The 19107-nt window shown below is 36.2% G+C and overlaps 1 protein-coding gene across 7 annotated transcripts in view; it reads right to left on the bottom strand.

Moving 5' to 3' along the window:
- Positions 1–19107, bottom strand: part of SCLT1 (sodium channel and clathrin linker 1) — a 238407-nt gene that overhangs the window by 70176 nt on the left and 149124 nt on the right. For all 7 annotated transcript variants that reach the window (XR_009491020.1, XR_009491017.1, XR_009491018.1 and 4 more), the window contains 3 exons: positions 18346–18491; positions 8927–9119; positions 479–675 (listed from right to left, as the gene is read on the bottom strand). Coding sequence is in view for 3 of the 7 variants with exons in the window: in XM_010813763.4 (XP_010812065.2) it covers positions 479–675; positions 8927–9119; positions 18346–18491 (536 nt within the window). In the remaining 4 variants the exon portion in view is untranslated. The remainder of the gene's footprint in view (positions 1–478; positions 676–8926; positions 9120–18345; positions 18492–19107) is intronic.

Here is a 19107-nt window from a genome sequence, read left to right as displayed (position 1 = left end):
CATAGAGCAGTCAAAGTGACCTGTTGAACATTTAAGCCCGATCATATTATTTTGTTAAAAGCCCTTCATAGCTTCCCATTTCATTCATCATAAAAGTTCACGTTCTTCCTGGGCAAACGTCAGCAAACTTTTTCTTAAAGGGCCAAAGAACAAATATTAGGCTTTGCAGGCCAAATAGATTCTCTTGCAACTATGGAACATTACTATGCTCTATCTATACATGAATAGTATTAAGATTCTAAACTGCCATGCCCAACAAAAACCATTGTATTTCCTGGGATATGCATACAACTTATAAAACAAACAATGTTAGTTTGATCTATAATTGTCAACATTTTTCATAGTAATTTAATATTTGCTGTAAAAAATATAAGGTACAGACTTACATATTTTTACAAAAAGATTATGGCAAGGACATTAAACTAAAGGTTAAATAATTTTTCTGTACAATGTACCAAAGAATTAATAGTGGACTTACTTTAGATTATTGATTCTAATTTCTGCACTTTCAGTGAGTTTCTTTGTTTCTTCTTTCCACCTATTGGCTGCTTTCTGTGTAGTAGCTAAGAGATGCCTCAGTTCAACAGTGGAATTTCGATTACTGTCTTCCATTTCTCTTAATTGAACTTCAAACGCATGTTCCTTTATTGAAAATTCATGCTCCATTGTACTGATCTAAGGAATAAAATGAAAATAGTATTTTCTTTTTCTTTTCTGTTATTCTAGGAGACATAGTGATCACTGATAAATACAATCATTTATTGTGTGGTCTGTGGCATAGAAATGTTTGGATGAGGAATCTATATAAAAATTAATTTTACAATTTGTCTCCATCATAGATGAAGACTTATCCTATGTTATAGTACAAATTTAATGAAAGCAGAATTAAGATGGAGAAATATCAATAACCTCAGATATGCAGCTGACACCACCCTTATGGCAGAAAGTGAAGAGGAACTAAAAAGCCTCTTGATGAAAGTGAAAGAGGAGAGTGAAAAAGTTGGCTTAAAGCTCAACATTCAGAAAATGAAGATCATGGCATCTGGCCCCATCACTTCATGGGAAATAGATGGGGAAACAGTGGGAACAGTGTCAGACTTTATTTTTGGGGGCTCCAAAATCACTACAGATGGTGACTGCAGCCATGAAATTAAAAGACATTTACTCCTTGGAAGGAAAGTTATGACCAACCTAGATGGCATATTCAAAAGCAGAGACATTACTTTGCCAACAAAGGTCCGGCTAGTCAAGGCTATGGTTTTTCCAGCGGTCATGTATGGATGTGCGAGTTGGACTGTGAAGAAGGCTGAGCGCCAAAGAATTGATGCTTTTGAACTGTGGTGTTGGAGAAGACTCTTGAGAGTCCCTTGGACTGTAAGGAGATCTAACCAGTCCATTCTGAAGGAGATCAGCCCTGGGATTTTTTGGAAGGAATGATGCTAAAGCTGAAACTCCAGTACTTTGGCCACTTCATGTGAAGAGTTGACTCACTGGAAAAGACTCTGATGCTGGGAGGGATTGGGGACAGGAGGAGAAGGGGACGACAGAGGATGAGATGGCTGGATGGCATCACTGACTCGATGGACGTGAGTCTGAGTGAACTCCGAGAGTCGGTGATGGGACAGGGAGGCCTGGCGTGCTGCGATTCATGGGGTTGCAAAGAGCTGGACACGACTGAGCGACTGAACTGAACTGACTGACTGACACATTTTTTAACACTTTCCCCAACACCTTGAAATGACAGTAGGAAAAAAACATACCACTAATATAAACCTGCTTTCATGATCTATTTTTACTTTTGCTGCCTGGATGGACAATAAATGTTCATGCTCTTAGTAACTGAGAGCTGGGTTTAAATTGAAGCCATTTATGTTTTTTAAAACACACAAAAAGATGTTTATTGGCTTATTATAAAGGATACAACTCCAGCAGAGCCAGATGGAATAGAGATACACAACAAGGTACAGGATGGTAGGGGGTGTGCAGAGCTTCCAAGCCCTCTCCAAGTATGCCATGCTCCCAGCACCCTGATGTGTTCATCAAAAGCTCCTCTGAGAGGCTCCTCAAGCCACTTTTGATTTACATACTAAAGTTCAGGTTCTTTCAAAGAGCTTTGTAAAGTTAAAAAAAAAAATTATATACGGGAATTCCTTTACTACCACAGTTACGGTATACACGGACAATTTCCCCTCCCCTCCAGAAAAGACTAAAATGCTTTTCAGAAAGTTATATGTAAATGTCTTCAATTATTTCTAGGTTATTTATGTTATTATAGTAAAAAAAAAAAAAAAACCTTAATGTAGAATGAACATATGAATAAATGCTCTTTGGATACCCTAAAGCTTTCTCAACTTGAGGTTCAAGGAGAGAATTAACCCGAATGCTCTAAAGTACCCAATGTATGTAATGAACTGTCTGCTTTCATATACATCTAGAATGAAACTACATTACCATATTTGAGGCAACTGATAAAATAGTTAAGTAGTTACTAGAACAATTTCTTTTACTCTCAGGCTATCTGTATCTTGCTACACTCAAGAAATATTATAAGGAACACCTATCTTGTGATATTTTAAAAGAAATGTACTTTAAAAATGGTCACAGCTGGAATGGCTTCTAGTAAGTTATTAAATATGACTACTTTCAAACTGAAAAAAGAATGAATAAGAAGCCTCAATTTTATTGATTCAAAAAACAAAGAAAACTCAACAGCAGCTAAACTCATGGCTCGTGGGGGAAAACTACAAACATTCTGTCCTCATTACTTCTGCTCAATGCTGCACACTTCCGAAATCTCTTAAACTTGCTTTCTCAAATGGTACACAAGTACAAGACCGACTTTATAAATACTGGCACTGGAAAAACTACCTTGGATTTATTAATTTTGTATCATATCACTCCTGGGCAAGCCTCCCGAGGCTCTGTGACTTCTGCTCTATTTAAAACATTTTTAAATTACTGAATTTTACAAATTTTGAACTGAATATCCTTCCTTGCCTCGATCTCCACTTTCTCTGGAGAAGCCACGGTTCTGCTATCTTAGGTGGAAGTATTTAATTCTGCCTCTGTCTCTCTCACATACATCATGTATTAAAAACTGATCTATAAATCTACATAGTTTTATCACTCTTCCTGCCTAGTTAACTCCCCATTTCTACTTGACAAGCTTGACAAGCCTTATTCCAAGGTCCTTCATGATAACCTGCTCTCTACCTAATTCTATGAGACTGTGTTATACTACTGTTCCCTTCTCTTTGTTTCTGTCACAATGCATTCTCATTCCTGGATCTTCTTACATGCTCCCTTTGACTAGAATAATCTTTCCCCTCCTGCTTATCTTAGTTATTTCTACTCAACTTTTAGAACTTAGCTAACTTACTGCTCCCACAGGGAAATTCTCTTACTATCTATCTAGAAAAAGCTCTCATAGTGTCCTATGCTTTTCCTAAAGAGCATTTACTAGTTTGCAAAGATACAATTAAAGTTTGCCTACCTCCATGCAAATAATAAGTTGTTAAGGATGGGGACCATGTCTTTTTCGTTTACTATTACATCTTTAGTGTCTGAATCATAATAAAGGTATCAAAATTCAGTCTTTGAATGAACCCCAGATCCTTCAGTTGACACAGTTCCGACTTAAACTGGACAGGTCTGCAATGATGCAGGATGGATAAGGGCCAAGACAACTCTGTCTTCAAAACAAAAGTCTTACTAATGATTCAATTCAGAATGCAGGGTCGGAAAAACAGATTTATGGTCTCCTTCCCCTCTTCCTTTGTGTCCTTCCTTTGCACAAAACTATTCACTCATGTAGACAGGATTGCTAAAAACTAACCATCTCCTAATTTTATATTTTTATGAGGAGTATTTAGACCACAAAGATATGTAGATCCTTTGCAGAAAGAAGGAAGGAGTTAGGAAAAGAGGAAACTGGGTAGTGGCTTTAAGATCAAATGAAAACTTCATAAAATAAGTTGTTATGGTTCTCAACCAACTGCCCTCTGAATAACCAACTGTTTTGATCTTTCTGGCTCCTAAAGATCCCACACTTTTTCATGGGGGAGAAAAGCAGCAAAGTGTAGTACTAGATTCTTATGTTGTCAAAGAAGGAATCAGCTAGAAAGCAATTTATCTGACAGCCCTCCTCCATAAAATAGAATTACAGCTATCTAGTCCCTTATTTTGGAGAAGGAAATGGCAACCCACTCCAGTGTTCTTGCCTGGAGAATCCCAGGGACGGCAGAGCCTGGTGGGCTGCCATCTATGCGGTCGCACAGAGTGACTTAGCAGCAGTAGCAGTCCCTTATTTTGGAGAAGGCAATGGCACCCCAGTGCAGTACTCTTGTCTGAAAAATCCCATGGACAGAGGAGCCTGGTAGGCTGCAGTCCATAGGGTCGCTAAGAGTCGGACACGACTGAGAGACTTCACTTTGACTTTTCACTTTCATGCACTGGAGAAGGAAATGGCAACCCACTCCAGTATTCTTGCCTAGACAATCCCAGGGATGGGGGAGCCTGGCGGGCTGCCGTCTATGGGGTCGCACAGAGTCGGACACGACTGAAGTGACTTAGCAGCAGTCCCTTATTCACCAATGATTCTTTTCTTAAGCTACATGCAGACTTGGCATAAAGGGAGCATTTCTGGTAGGAAAACTTTCTTTTTGTTTTTCCAAGAAACATCAGTTATTATTCTGAATTAAAGATAGACTAAATGCAGTATCAAGTAGGGGAAATTCATGCATTCCCTTCTCTCCCATTATAAGAACCCAATCCCCAAAACACAAGTATACTGTAAAATTATGCAAAATATAAAAAAATTAAAAAGACAAATATATAGTCTCTGTAATCTACAACTCAGAGAGATAACTACCTCTAACTTTTACATCATTGTTATTTATGAATTTTAAAATTGAGATTAGTGGATACAGGATTACAATATATATAAATACATATATATATTTTTAAAAATATTTAAAAATATTTTAAAATATATTTTTATTTTTAGTTTTCATTTTAAAAAATACTTAGGACATAACAATACAAACACATTATAAATTATTTGGAAACGTGATTTTTAATGATGACTCAATACAGCACTTTATAAATGTACCATAATTTAACTATTTCTAGATAGGTTGTTTTTAATTTATTACAAATAATGTTGCAATGAACTTCCTTAAATTATAAGACACTGTAATTATTCTATTATGACTAAATTTTAGACTCTCAATGTGTACCATTTTACAACTGCAGCTGCACATTCACTCAAACTGACAACTTTGCAGTTAATTAATACAGAGTTTAAACTTTTAAAAAACTTGTTTATTAGCAATTTGTTTTTCTTAGTTTGTGAATTCTGCTCACGTCTCATACATGTTTCCCTATTGGGTTACAATTTTTTCATATTTTTTAAAGCTCCTTGTATGATCTTTGTCTTCTGTCATATTTATTAAAACTATTTCATCCAGTTATTTCTCTTTAAAATATTTTTAAAGTTGTTTTACATATTTAAAAACAGTATACTAACGCATATATATGGAATTTAGAAAGATGGTAACAATAACCCTGTGTACAAGACAGCAAAAGAGACACTGATGTATAGAACAGTCTTATGGACTCTGTTGGAGAGGGAGAGGGTGGGAAGATTTGGGAGAATGGCATTGAAACATGTATAATATCATGTATGAAATGAGTTGCCATTCCAGGTTTGATGCACGATACTGGTTGCTTGGGGCTGGTGCACTGGGACGACCCAGAGGGATGGTATGGGGAGGGAGGAAGGTTCAGGATGGGGAACACATGTATACCTGTGGCAGATTCATTTCGATATTTGGCAAAACTAATACAATTTTGTAAAGTTTAAAAACAAAATAAAATTAAAAAAAACAAAAACCTTATATATAAATCTATCAATATATTTATTTATTTGCAATTCTCCCATTTTTCAGTTTTGCTGACAAAGTTCTTTCCCATCTATCAGTTAAATATTCAACTTCATTTCCTACTAATGCTGTATATGGTCACTAATAGTTTTTAGTTATTAATTCATATGAAATTTATAATATGACATTTAAAAATAAGAAAATTTAAGATTTTTTCAAAGTACACTGTCATTTTTAAATTATGGAAATGTTTCAATATAGAAACTTTCAAGCATATACACAATAGAAAAACTTTACAATGAATCCCTATATGCTTATCGCCTAGTTTCCATAATCATCAAATTCATAGCCACTCCTGCTTGATCTACAATTCTACTTACCTTCTTCTGCCAAGATTTACCTCTCTCTAGCTTACAATGACATATTGAACATGAATTTTAAGGGTACAACTCAATTTTTATACATATAGTGACATATAAGCATCACCACCCAGATTTAGCTACCTCAGAAACTGGCTCTCTTATGTACCCTTCTAATCAGTATTCATCCACCGAAAATGCAACCACTATTCTGATCCCATCCTTATAGGTAATTATGCCTGTTCTTCATTTGCATATAATGAAATTAATATACTGTAAGTTTTTTAATGTCTGGCTTCTTTTTCCAATATTATGTCTGTGAGACTCATCTGCCATTGCTTATAGATGCAGTTCATTCTTTTCATCTATTCCATATATGAACATACCATAATTTATGTCATCTCACATCGATGGACGTTTGAATTATTTCCAGTGTTTTGATAAGATTAAAATTTCTATGAATATTCTTGTACACATATTTTGATGAACACAAGCACTGATACCAGCTGGGTATGTAGCTAGCATTTTTATTATTTGGCATAGTATGTGTGTCCAACTTAAAAAGATACTACCAAATGGTGGCTGTACCAATTTATATAACAAAAATAACCTACGAAGGTGCTGGATTTTTTACAACTTTGTCCACACTTGATACTGTCAGGTTTTAAAATTTTAGTCATTCTGGTATGCATGCTATAGTACTTCATTATAGTTTTAATTATATTTCCACAGTAAATAATGAAGTTGAACTTTTTTTCATGTATTCTCTTTTATAGACTAATTCTTTTGTTCATTTTTGGAAATGGGGTGTCTGTTTTTTTCTTTTGATTAACTTTTTTTCTTACTATTTCATTATTTACTGGTAAAAGTTTTTATATTATAGATATGAGTCTTTTTTTTTGGTTGTATGTATTATAAATACTTTCTTCTACTTTTTACTCTCTTAATGGTGTCCCTTTTGATGAGTTAAAAATCTTAATTTTAAAGAAATCCAATTCATCTACCTTTTCATTATGATTAGCTCTCTTTTTGTTCTGTTTAGGAAATTCTTTCTTAGCCAAGATCATGAAGTTTCTCCTTGAAGCTCCATCATTTTATATTTCACATTTAGGTCTATAAGGCAGCTCAAATTAATTTAAATAAATGGTGTGATATAAGGATCAAGGTTTATTTTAAAAATATGGACTGAGCTGAAGTCACAATATTTATTGTAAAGATAATTATTTCCCTTCTGAACTTTTGTGGTGCCTTTGTTATAATGAGGTGATTATGAAAACTGGGTTTGTCCCTGGATTCTGTTTGTTCTATTGATCAGGTTGATTATTCTGTTGATTACACACTGTCTTAATTAGTATAGCTTTATATCAAGTCTTGATACCTGGGAGTGTGATTTTTCCCCTTTGTTTTTCAAAGATTCCTCACAGATTAAAGCAAAAAAGCACAAGCTTCTTTGTATGATATGTAAGAGTCTCTTTTTCAGTTTACTTTTATAAATAGCCACAGTGTTTGACATTTGCAATAGGAGGCATTCAATAAAATACGCTGATATGAATTAGGTTGGGATGTGGCTTCGAGTCCTCACAGTAGTGAAAGACCAAGTGAAACACTAATGCTACCGCCCCATGTCCTTACTATGAAAATGGAAGACACAGACCTTTCTCATAAAAAGTAAACGCCACTTTTAAGGACTCCCCCTTCGCACCCCAGACACAAATACAATCAACTGATACAGTTCTAAATAATTTTTAAAATTTTTAAATAGTATTCAAAATGCATATATATTTAATATAAATAGCTATGTTTTATATATAAATGAAACATAATAAGGTCAACTAAAATAAAAAAAAAGAGTTAATGCCACTTTTACAAAAGTCACATAGAATGGGGAAAGGCACAACATACTGATGGTGATACCTGTGCTTGAAACTCCCTCAAACAGGTTATCACATCCCTACTGCCAAATCATATAAGCATTAGAGAAAGAAGCAGGTGGGGAGGAGAGAGAAAAGGGAATTTTTTTCCAGAGGACACTTTTGTCCCTTGCCTTTTCCCTGGAGTGGAATTTTTAGACTACCTATGAGTAGTTCTCAGAGCATACTGATGTACCATTATCTGCAGAGCCAGTTTTAAGAGCTCTATTTTTGAGTGGCTATTAGGTGGTTCAGATGGTAAAGAATCTGCCTTCAATGCGGGAGACGGTTTGATTCCTGGATTGGGAAGCTCCCCTGGAGGAGGGCATGGCAACCTACTTCAGTAGTCTTGCCTGGAGAATCCCCATGGACAGAGAAGCCTGGCAGGTCCATGGGGTTGCAAAGAGTCAGACATGACGGAGCGACTGAGTACAGCACATTTTAGAGGGAAAAGAGGACAGCAGTCCGTAAAGTTATCTATAGTTTTGCTAGCACCGCTTAAATTGCTTTGGCAGGAATATCAGTGCATTTCATGGTTGGAAAAGCATTTTTTTGTGTGTGGATAGCGAAAGCAATCATTTTCAAGTATGCTTGCCAAGTTCTACAATACAGAAAAGACTGGTTAATGCTCTGCATTATGATTTAGTGCTATCTGATGAGAAGGCAAAAACTAAAAAAAAGAGGTCTTAAAAATGTTTTAATAGGTCTCTGTAAATATTCTCTATATTTTGAATTTCACAGGTACACATTTAATTCTAATTAGATTTGAATATACCTTTAATTTGGCTTTTTTTTGAACCTCGAGAGCAATCTTTCTCAAATCTTCAGTCTGTTTCTGTAACTGTTCATTTTCCTGCTGAAGTTTCAACCTTTGTTCACTGACAAATCCACAGTTCTCTCTCTCAGACTCCAATATATTTTGAAGTTTCTGAATCATTTCTTGGCAACGTGATATCTCTTCCGAGGAACTGATTAAAAAAACAAAACAAAAAGAACCTTTAAACTTAATGATCTGGAATAGACGTCAAGAAGTCTGTCCATATTTTATACTGCAGACTTGTTTTCTTTGTTCTGAGTCATTTATCTTCACTGTAGACTTAAACTGTGCGGTTTTACAATGTATGTTACACCAACCAAATATACTCCATTTAGCAATCTTAACTAATAACAGAAAACTGAATTGCTATCACTCACTAAGGAAGTCAACGTGAAACCTCTTTCCAAGTATTATTAACACTGAGAATCAAGGACTTCAGGAGGACAAACGAAAGCTAATGATGAGGAAGGTGGACAGGTAATAATCAAAACTCCTTTAATCATCAATCAACTCTGTAGAAGACATTTGGTGACTATACTAAATTATGAATTATCATAAGACAATTCAAATTAAAAAAAAAAACTGCTAGTTGTATAAACTTATTTTATCACAGTTTAAACAGGTTATATTTCTTGAACTTTCTCAACAATGGATTACTGAGGGACAAGACCTCCAAACATGTATATTGTTTCAACATACTGCTAATTTTTATTCCTATCTTTTAAAATTTCCATCTTTTCAATCCCAGGTAATCAAGTACTATGAACATTCCCTAGTCATTGGGTGTCATAGGAAATATATAAGATCCTTTACTGCCGTAATACTTGTAGCTCCTTTTTTCCTGTCTCAAACTTGGCTAATAAAGTTCCTAATAAAATGATGGATCTAGATAATGATCCTCAAATGATGCTCAAGTCAGAAAGATGCTAAGATCAAAAATAACAACACATTATGTGCCTCCAAACGGGAGTCCAAATTGCTACCATTTATAAACAATTCTTGCAAAAAAGTCAAAGCTGAATCAGATCAGGCCTCTTGATCTAATTTTTTAAAAAATGCATGGGGCAGGAAACAAGGTAAATGAAATGATATAATGCATGTGGGTAGAGAAGACTCTACAACACAAACAACCCAGGTTTTCAACAAATTATTTGTAAGAAAATAAAAGAGAAAGGAGGTGATTCCTAGAGAATATATATCTCCATTCCCATACACACACACCTTTTCTTTATCTTTTCTTCTGTCAACAGGCACTTAGGTTATCCCAATACCTTGGCTATCGTCAATAATACTGATTGCAATGAATATGGGAATGCAGATATCTCTTTGAGACAATCATTTTGTTGTCTTTGGATCTATACTCTGAAATAGGATTGCTGGATCATACGGTAGTTCTACTTTTAATTTTTTGAGGCACCTCCATACTGTTTTCCATTGTGGTTGCACTAATTTACATTCCCACTAACAGCAATCCTGAAAGATGATGCTGTGAAAGTGCTGCACTCAATATGCCAGCAAATTTGGAAAACTCAGCAGTGGCTACAGGACTGGAAAAGGTCAGTTTTCATTCCAATCTCAAAGAAAGGCAATGCCAAAGAATGCTCAAACTACTGCACAATTGCACTCATCTCACATGCTGGTAAAGTAATGCTCAAAATTCTCCAAGCCAGGCTTCAGCAATAGGTGAACCACGAACTTCCTGATGTTGAAGCTGGTTTGAGAAAAGGCAGAGGAACCAGAGATCAAATTGCCAACATCCACTGGATCATGCAAAAAGCAAGAGAGTTTCAGAAAAACATCTATTTCTGCTTTATTGACTATGCCAAAGCCTTTGACTGTGTGGATCACAATAAACTGGAAAATTCTGAAAGAGATAGGAATACCAGACCACTTGACCTGCCTCTTGAGAAATCTGTATGCAGGTCAGGAAGCAACAGTTAGAACTGGACATGGAACAACAGACTGGTTCCAAATCAGAAAAGGAGTAAGTCAAGGCTGTATATTGTCATCCTGCTTATTTAACTTCTATGCAGAGTACATCATGAGAAACACTGGACTGGAAGAAACACAAGCTGGAATCAAGATTGCTGGGAGAAATATCAATAACCTCAGATATGCAGATGACACCACCCTTATGGCAGAAAGTGAAGAGGAACTAAAAAGCCTCTTGATGAAAGTGAAAGAGGAGAGTGAAAAAGTTGGCTTAAAGCTCAACATTCAGAAAACGAAGATCATGGCATCCGGTCCCATCACTTCATGGGAAATAGATGAGGAAACAGTGGAAACAGTGGCAGACTTTATTTTTTTGGGCTCCAAAATCACTGCAGATGGTGATTGCAGCCATGAAATTAAAAGACGCTTACTCCTTGGAAGGAAAGTTATGACCAACCTAGATAGCATATTGAAAAGCAGCGACATTACTTTGGCAGCAAAGGTCCATCTAGTCAAGGTTACGGTTTTTCCTGTGGTCATGTATGGATGTGAGAGTTGGTCTGTGAAGAAGGCTGAGCGCGGAAAAATTGATGCTTTTGAACTGTGGTGTTGGAGAAGACTCTTGAGAGTCCCTTGGACTGCAAGGAGATCCAACCAGTCCATTCTGAAGGAGATCAGCCCTGGGATTTCTTTGGAAGGAATGATGCTAAAGCTGAAACTCCAGTACTCTGGCCACGTCATGCGAAGAGTTGACTCATTGGAAAAGACTCTGATGCTGGGAGGGATTGGGGGCAGGAGGAGAAGGGGACGACAGAGGATGAGATGGCTGGATGGCATCACTGACTCGATGGACGTGAGTCTGAGTGAACTCCGGGAGTTGGTGATGGACAGGGAGGCCTGGCGTGCTGTGATTCATGGGGTCGCAAAGAGTCGGACACGACTGAGCGACTGAACTGAACTGAACAGGATAGAAGGGTTCCCTATTCTCCACATTCTTGTCAACACTTGGTATCTTTTGTCTTTTAGACAATAGGCATCCTAACAGGTATGAGGTGATACCTCACTGTGGGTTAAATTTGCATTCCCTTGATGATAAGTGCCTTTTGATATACCTATTGCTTAGCTCTGTCATCTTCTGAGAAAAATCTGATGAGATCCTTTGCCCAATTTTTTTTTCTTTTGCCATTGAGTTGTTCAAGTTTATTATATATTTTGAAAATTAACTCCTTATCAGGTATATTATTTGCAAACATTTTTTCCTATGCCATAGTGTCTCTGTACTCTGTTGACTATTTTATTTGCTGTGTAGGAAGGTCTCAGTTTGATGTAACTTCATTTGAATAGTTTTGCTTTTGTTACCTGTACTTGTGGGGTCATAGCCAAAAAAAAAAAAAATCACTGCCAAGACCAATGTCAAGAAGCTTTTCCCGTTTGTTTCCTTCTAGCAGTTTCACAATTTCAGAATGCCCATTTAAGCCTTTAATACATTATGAGCTGATTTTTGTATATGGTGTGTGGTAAGGGTCCAGTTTTTCTTCCACATCTAAATGTCCAGTTTTTCTAGCACCGTTTATTGAAGAGATTATACTTTCCCTGTGTGTGTTCTTGACAGCCTTGTCAAACATCAGCTGACCACAAACGTATGCATTTATTTCTGTACTCTCCACTCTGTGCCGTAACTATATACTGTTTTATACCAGCATTGTACTGTTTTGATTACGAAAACTTCATAATGTATTTTGAAATTAGGACGCATGACGCATCCAGTTTTTGTTGCTGTCCTTGTTCCAGAATGGTTTGGCTATTTCAGGTCTTTAGAAGTTCAATGTGATTTTAGGAGTTTTCTTTACTTCTGTGAAAACACCATTGGAATTTGATACGGATTTTATTGACTCCATAGATGGCTTTGTGTAGTTTGGATGTTTTAACATTATTATTTCATTCAATTTATAAAAACACCTTTATATTTATTTGTGACTGTTAAATTATTTCCTCAGTGTTTTTCAGTTTACAGATTTTTCATTTCCTTGGTTATAAATTCATTCTAAGTAATTTATTCTTTTTGGCGCTACTGTAAATAGAATTGTTAATTTTTTTCCATATAGTTTGCTGCTGGTTCAGTTGCATCTAATGCAACTGAGTGTGGAATGCTGGTTCTGTATCCTGAAGCTTTATTGAATTTGTGTATTTGTTCTAATGGCTTTGACGCTGAGTCTCCAGTTTTCAAAATATGAGATCATTATCACCTATAAACAAAGACAATTTTACTTCTCTTCAAATTTAGATGTTTTATTACTTTTTTTCTTATCTAATTTCTCTAAGACATACAGTACTATGGTGAATACAACTGGCAGGACTGGGCACTCCTATGTTTTTCATGATTATTAAAGTTTTTAGGTTTTCACCACTGGGTATGATGTTAGTTGTGTGCTTGTTATAAATGGCCTTTACTATGTAGAGGTACATTCTGTCTACATCTAATCTGTCGAGAGTTTTTAATCATCAATGATACTATATTTTGTGAAATGCTTTCTTTTTATCTATTGAAATGATCATATGAATTTCATACCTTATTCTTTAATGTAGTTTTTGTCACATTTATTGATCTGTATATGTCAAAACATCCTTGCATCCCAGGTATTAATCCCACTATGATCCTTTTAATACACTCTTAAATTTGGTTTGTATTTATTTTTTAGGAGTTTTGCATTTATGTTTATCAAGGATATTAGCTTATTATTTGCTTATAGTATGTTTGTCTTGCTTTGGTATCAGAGTAATGATGGCCTTGTAAAATGAGTTTGGAAATGTTTTCTCTTCTTCAATTTTATGAAAGAGTTCGACATTAAATCTTCTTTAAATGTTTGGAAGAATTCATCAGTGAAGCCATTTGGTTCTGAACTTTTAAGAAATCCAAGGAGGTTTTTGATTATTGATTTAGTCTCCTTAATAGTAACTGGTCTGTTCAGATTTTCAATTTTTTATAAGGTTGCATATTTGTAAGAATTTATCAATTTTTTCATGGTTGTCCAACTTGTTAACGTATCTTTGTTCACTGTAGTCTCCTATAGTCCTTTGTATTTGTGTGGTATCAGTGGTAATGTCTCTTTTATTTCTGATTTTTATTTATTGAGTCTTCTCTCTTTTCTTAGGCTTCCCTGGTAGCAGAGCTGGTAAAGAATCCACCTATGATGCAGGAGACCTCGGTTCGACTCCTGGATCGGGAAGATACTGTGGTGAAGTGACAGGCTACTCACTCTAGTATTCTTGGGCTTCCTGGGTAGCTCAGTAGGTAAAAAAAATCCTCCTGCAATGCAGGAGACCTGGGTTTGATCCCTGGGTTGGGAAGATCCCCTGGAGGAGGGCATGGCAACCCACTCCAGTATTCTTGCCTGGAGAATCCCCATGGACAAAGGAGCTGAGTGGGCTATAGTTCATGGGGTCACAAAGAGTCAGACACGACTGAGCTACTAGGCACAGCACAGCTCTCTATTCGATTTGTTTCTGCTCTAATCTTTGTCATTTCCCTAACTTTGGGCTTAGTTTTTCCTTCTTTTCTAGTTTCTTTAGGTGTCGAGTTGGGTTGTTTATTTAGATGTTTTTCATAATGTACACATTTATCACTGTAAACTTTCCTCTAAGAACTGGTTTTACTGCATCCCATACATTTTGTATATTTTGTTTCTATCTTTGGTTGTCTTAAGATATTTTCTTTTTCCATTTTGACTTCTTCTTTGACCCACAGGTTGCTCAGGAGTGTGTTCTTTAATTTCCACCTGTTCTGTTAATTTTTCAGTTTTCCTCCTGTTATTGCATTTCAGTTTCATATCACTGGTTGAAAAAGATACCCAATATAATTTTAGTTTTCTTAAATTGGCTAAGATTTATTTTTGTGGCCTATCATATGACCTATTCTGGAGAATGTTTTGTGTATACTTGAGAAGAACGTGCACTGTGTTGCCATTGTATAGAAAGTTATTAGGTCTATTTGGTCTTTAGCATTGCTCAAATGTGCTGTTTTCTTATTGATTTTCTGTCTGGATGATCTACCTATTAGTGAAGGTAAGGTACTGAAGTTCCTTAGTATTATTGCTTGCTTTCTATTTCTCCCTTCAGTTCTTTTAAGATTTGCTTTACTATACCTAGGTGCTTTGATTTTGAGTGCATATAGTTTTACGACTTTTCTTTTGACAAATTAACTCCTTTATCATTATAAAATGACTGTCTTGGTTCTTGTGACAATTTTTGACTTAAATTCTATTTTGCCTTATATAAGGCATCTCTGCTGTCTTTTGGGTACCACTTGCATGGGCTATCTTTCACCACCTATTACCTTTTAGTTTGTGTGTTTCTTCATATTTAAAATCAGTCCCAGGTAGGCAGAATACAGTTGGAACTTGATTTTTAATCCACTGAGCCTATGTCTTTTGACTGGGGAATCAATCCACTTACATTAAAAGTCATTACTAGTAGATAAGGGCATAACAGTATTGCCACTTGTCAACTCTTTTCTATTTTGTGGTTCCTTGGTTCCTTCACTCCTATTTGTTGTCTTCCTGTTGATTTTTGTACTCTGCTTTCATTCCTTTATCTTTTGTATACTTAGTACACACTTTTTCTTTGTTGATTAGCATGAGGCTTATAGGAAACAGTTTATATTAAGCTGGTAATAATTTGCCTTCAATCACATAAAAATCTCTATAATTTCACTTCTCTCCTATTTTTTACTATTGGTGTATAATTTATATCTTTTTATATAATATATCCATTAACACATTATTGTACCTATTGCTATTTAAAAATGTTTATCTTGTAACTTCTATACTAGAGTTAAAAATTATTTATGTACCACCATTACAGTGTTAGCGTATTCTGAATTTGACTATATATTTACCTTTACCACTAAAAGTTTATACTTGCATACGTTTTTATGTTGCTAATTAGTGTCCTTCCATCAACTTGAAAAATTCCCTTCATCATTTCTTGCATAATAAGTCTAGTGGTAATGAACTCCCTTTTGATTTCTGCTTGTCTGGGAAAGTTTTTATCTCTACTTTGTTTCTGATGGACAGATTTGCGGGATATAGTATTTTTGGTTCACAGTTGTTTTTCAGCACTTTGAATATACCGTGCCACACACTCTCTCTTGGCCTGCAAGATTTCTTCTGAGAAATCCATTGATACATTTATGCAGGGATTTGGGGAGTCCCATCATGGATGGAGAAGCCTGGTAGGCTGCAGTCCATGGGATCACACAGAGTTGGACACGACTGAAGCGACTTAGCAGTAGCAGCAGCATGCATGTGATGAGTCTCTTTTCTCTTACTATTTTCAAATTCTTTTTTTTTGACTTCTGACATTTTGATTACAATGTGTCAAGTGAAGTTCTTGATGTTCATCCTAATTTGTGCTTCTTTGGGCATCATGGATCTGGATGTTCATTACTCTCCCAAGATTTGGGAAGTTTTCTGTTATTTCTTTAAATAAACTTTCTACCCTTTCTCATCTTTGCTCCTTCTAGAATTTTCATAATGTGAATACTGATTCACTTCAAGGTGTCCCATAAATCATGTAGGTTTTCTTCACTCTTTCTCATTCTTTTTTGTTTTGTTCCTCTAACTGAATTGATTTCAAGTGACCAATCTTTGAGTTAGCCGATTTTTCTTCTACATGATCAAGTCTGCTGATAAAGTGCTTTATTGAATTTCATTGTATTCTTTAACTCCAGGGTTTGTTTGGTTCTCTTTTTATGGTTTCACTTAGTTAAAATTTTCATTTTGTCCATGTGTTGTTTTTTTCCTGATTTCATTTAGTTAACCATCTGTATTCACCAAGCTACCTTAAGACAATTATTTTAAATTTTTTGTCAAGAAGTTCATGGATCCCCATTTGTTTGGGGTTGATTACTAGAGTCTTATTAGTTGCTTTGGTGGTGTCATGTTTGCTTGGCTCTTTGTTGCCATCTGTGCATTTGAAGGAGCAGACTCCTCTTCCAGTCTTTAGACTGGTTTTGGCAGCTGAAGTCCTTTTCTTGCCTTGTCCCAGAACTGATGGGACTGACTCTGGGTTCTCAGCTAAGTGGAACTGAGACCATGTCATGTGGTTGTTGCCAGGTCCATGGCTGGCAGAGCTGTAACCAGGGGTGCAGTCAGACGTTATACCTACTAGGATTCTCAGGGTGCTCCTATCATGTCACTGGGCTGGTTTATGGGCAGGCCACACTGCTTCTCAACCGTGGTAGAGAGAAACTAGAGCTGGGTCACAGACTGCTTCAGGGATCTCAGTCAAGTCTGAGGCTGGTGGTCCTGTAATGGGGGCATCTACAGGCATGAGCTTCTGCTTGCCTTGGGTGCATTCCTGGCCACGTAAGACTGCCTCAGATTGTGGTAGAATGGGGTTGGATCCATGTAGTGTGGCTTTTGCTGGATCTGCAGTCACATCAGTGATTGGCAGACTTGTTACCAGGGGAACAATCAGGTGTGGCGGGTCTGTTAGTTCTCCCATCTGGTTACTGGGCTGGTTCCTGGTGGGCAGCATTAGTTCAAGCTGCGGGAGAGTGGAACTGCAGCTGCGTAAACAGGAGTGCTCCGGGGGCCACAGTCAGGTCTAAAGTCAGCAGGCCTATTGATGAAGAGTACCCAGAAGGGTTCCTTGGGAAGGGGCTAGGTGCAGGATTGGGCAAGCAGGGCTAGAGCCAAGTCCACAGAAGATGGGGTTGCTTTGAGTCCGTAGATGACACCACAGTTGGAGGGCCTGCCACTGGTATGCAGGCTTGCCTCCTCATTTTGGGGCTCCACCAGGGTTTTACAACCTCCTACATGGATCTCAGTGCTCCCCTAAAGGCACTTTTGTCTATGGATGCTTGTTAAATATTTGTTTCTGTGAGAGAAATGGGCTGGGACCTCTTATTCTGCCATACTGCTGATATCACTCCTCTTTATTTTTAAAATATACATTAAACATACCCTATAACAGAGATTGAAATTTCATGCAACCTAAGTAAGTTTTACTATATTAAGTAATACTCTGGATGGGGGTAAGGTAGAGGAATACTCAGAATGGATATGCCAGATTATAAATTTATCATTTTAACAGGCAATATAATAAATAAAAATGAGAATTATTGAATATTCAATACCTCTAAGCTGAGTATAAAAGCACTAATTATAAACAAGCTGCTGTAAGAGCTGTATAGTCAGTATGAAAAAAAAGATCTTATGAACATCCTATTTAACTGCCAGAAACAAGAAATTTAGAATAAAATGGTTCAGTACTGTATCTCTTCTTTATGAAGAAATTAGCTTTCAAAAATAATCTTAAAAAAAAAATTCTGTTCAATGCTAAAAGTTTTTTTTCTACATAAGATATAATTATGTATCCTATAAAAAAACTAAAAAATCTGTCAAAAATTGTGTGAGTTCTGAAAATGCAAAAGAATAACTTACTTTATTTCAAGTTGTTTGATTTTATTTTCTGCTGTCTTAAGTCTCAGCTGAAGATCATCTTTTGAACGCTCGGCAACCAGGCATCTTTGGTGCATTTCTTCTAGTTTTCTGTAATCATTTTCATTAATTCTGCCTTCACGGTAAATCTGCACAAGAGGCTTATGTGTATATTACTTTGCAGAAAGAAATTATCTTAAGAAATTACACAGTTTAGAAACTGAAATAAATGGTAAGAAATAAAAACTCATGATGTGCTCATCTGTTCTCACTATAACATTATAATACATCGATAATTAATTTTGGTTGTCTCACATTTTCAAAATAAAATGCTGAAAACTGATATACAAAGTAATTGTTTATTTTTGAAAGTTATTCAATGTACTATTCAAATAGTTTTAATATGTTAGTAAGAAATTGAAAATAGCTAAAATTAAAAAATACTCTAAATGTTGCCACTTGGAGATAATTGCTTTGATTCTTTGATGAACACTTTCAGGACAATTCTGTATTGCTATATTCAAAAGTACAGATACATGCTGTGGTGTAGTGAGAACTATCTGAAAGTAACTCCAGAATCTCACTCTAGGTTAACCAGACCCTGATTTAGCTGAAATGGAGGTTTCCCCTTCCCCAACAGAAGTGGTTGTAGCCAAGTTCTGCTTCCTATGAGACTAAGCTTCCACCTATGACACTGAGAGAGTCATTTCCTAGGCAGACTCCCCTAGGGAGTCTAGGGGTCCCCAAGGAGAGAGGGGTCTGGAA

This window comes from Bos taurus, chromosome 17, assembly GCF_002263795.3.
Source record: "Bos taurus isolate L1 Dominette 01449 registration number 42190680 breed Hereford chromosome 17, ARS-UCD2.0, whole genome shotgun sequence".
Classification (NCBI taxonomy): domain Eukaryota; kingdom Metazoa; phylum Chordata; class Mammalia; order Artiodactyla; family Bovidae; genus Bos; species Bos taurus.
Note: the sequence above shows the minus strand (reverse complement) of the source record. Positions and strands in the feature narration are given on the sequence as shown.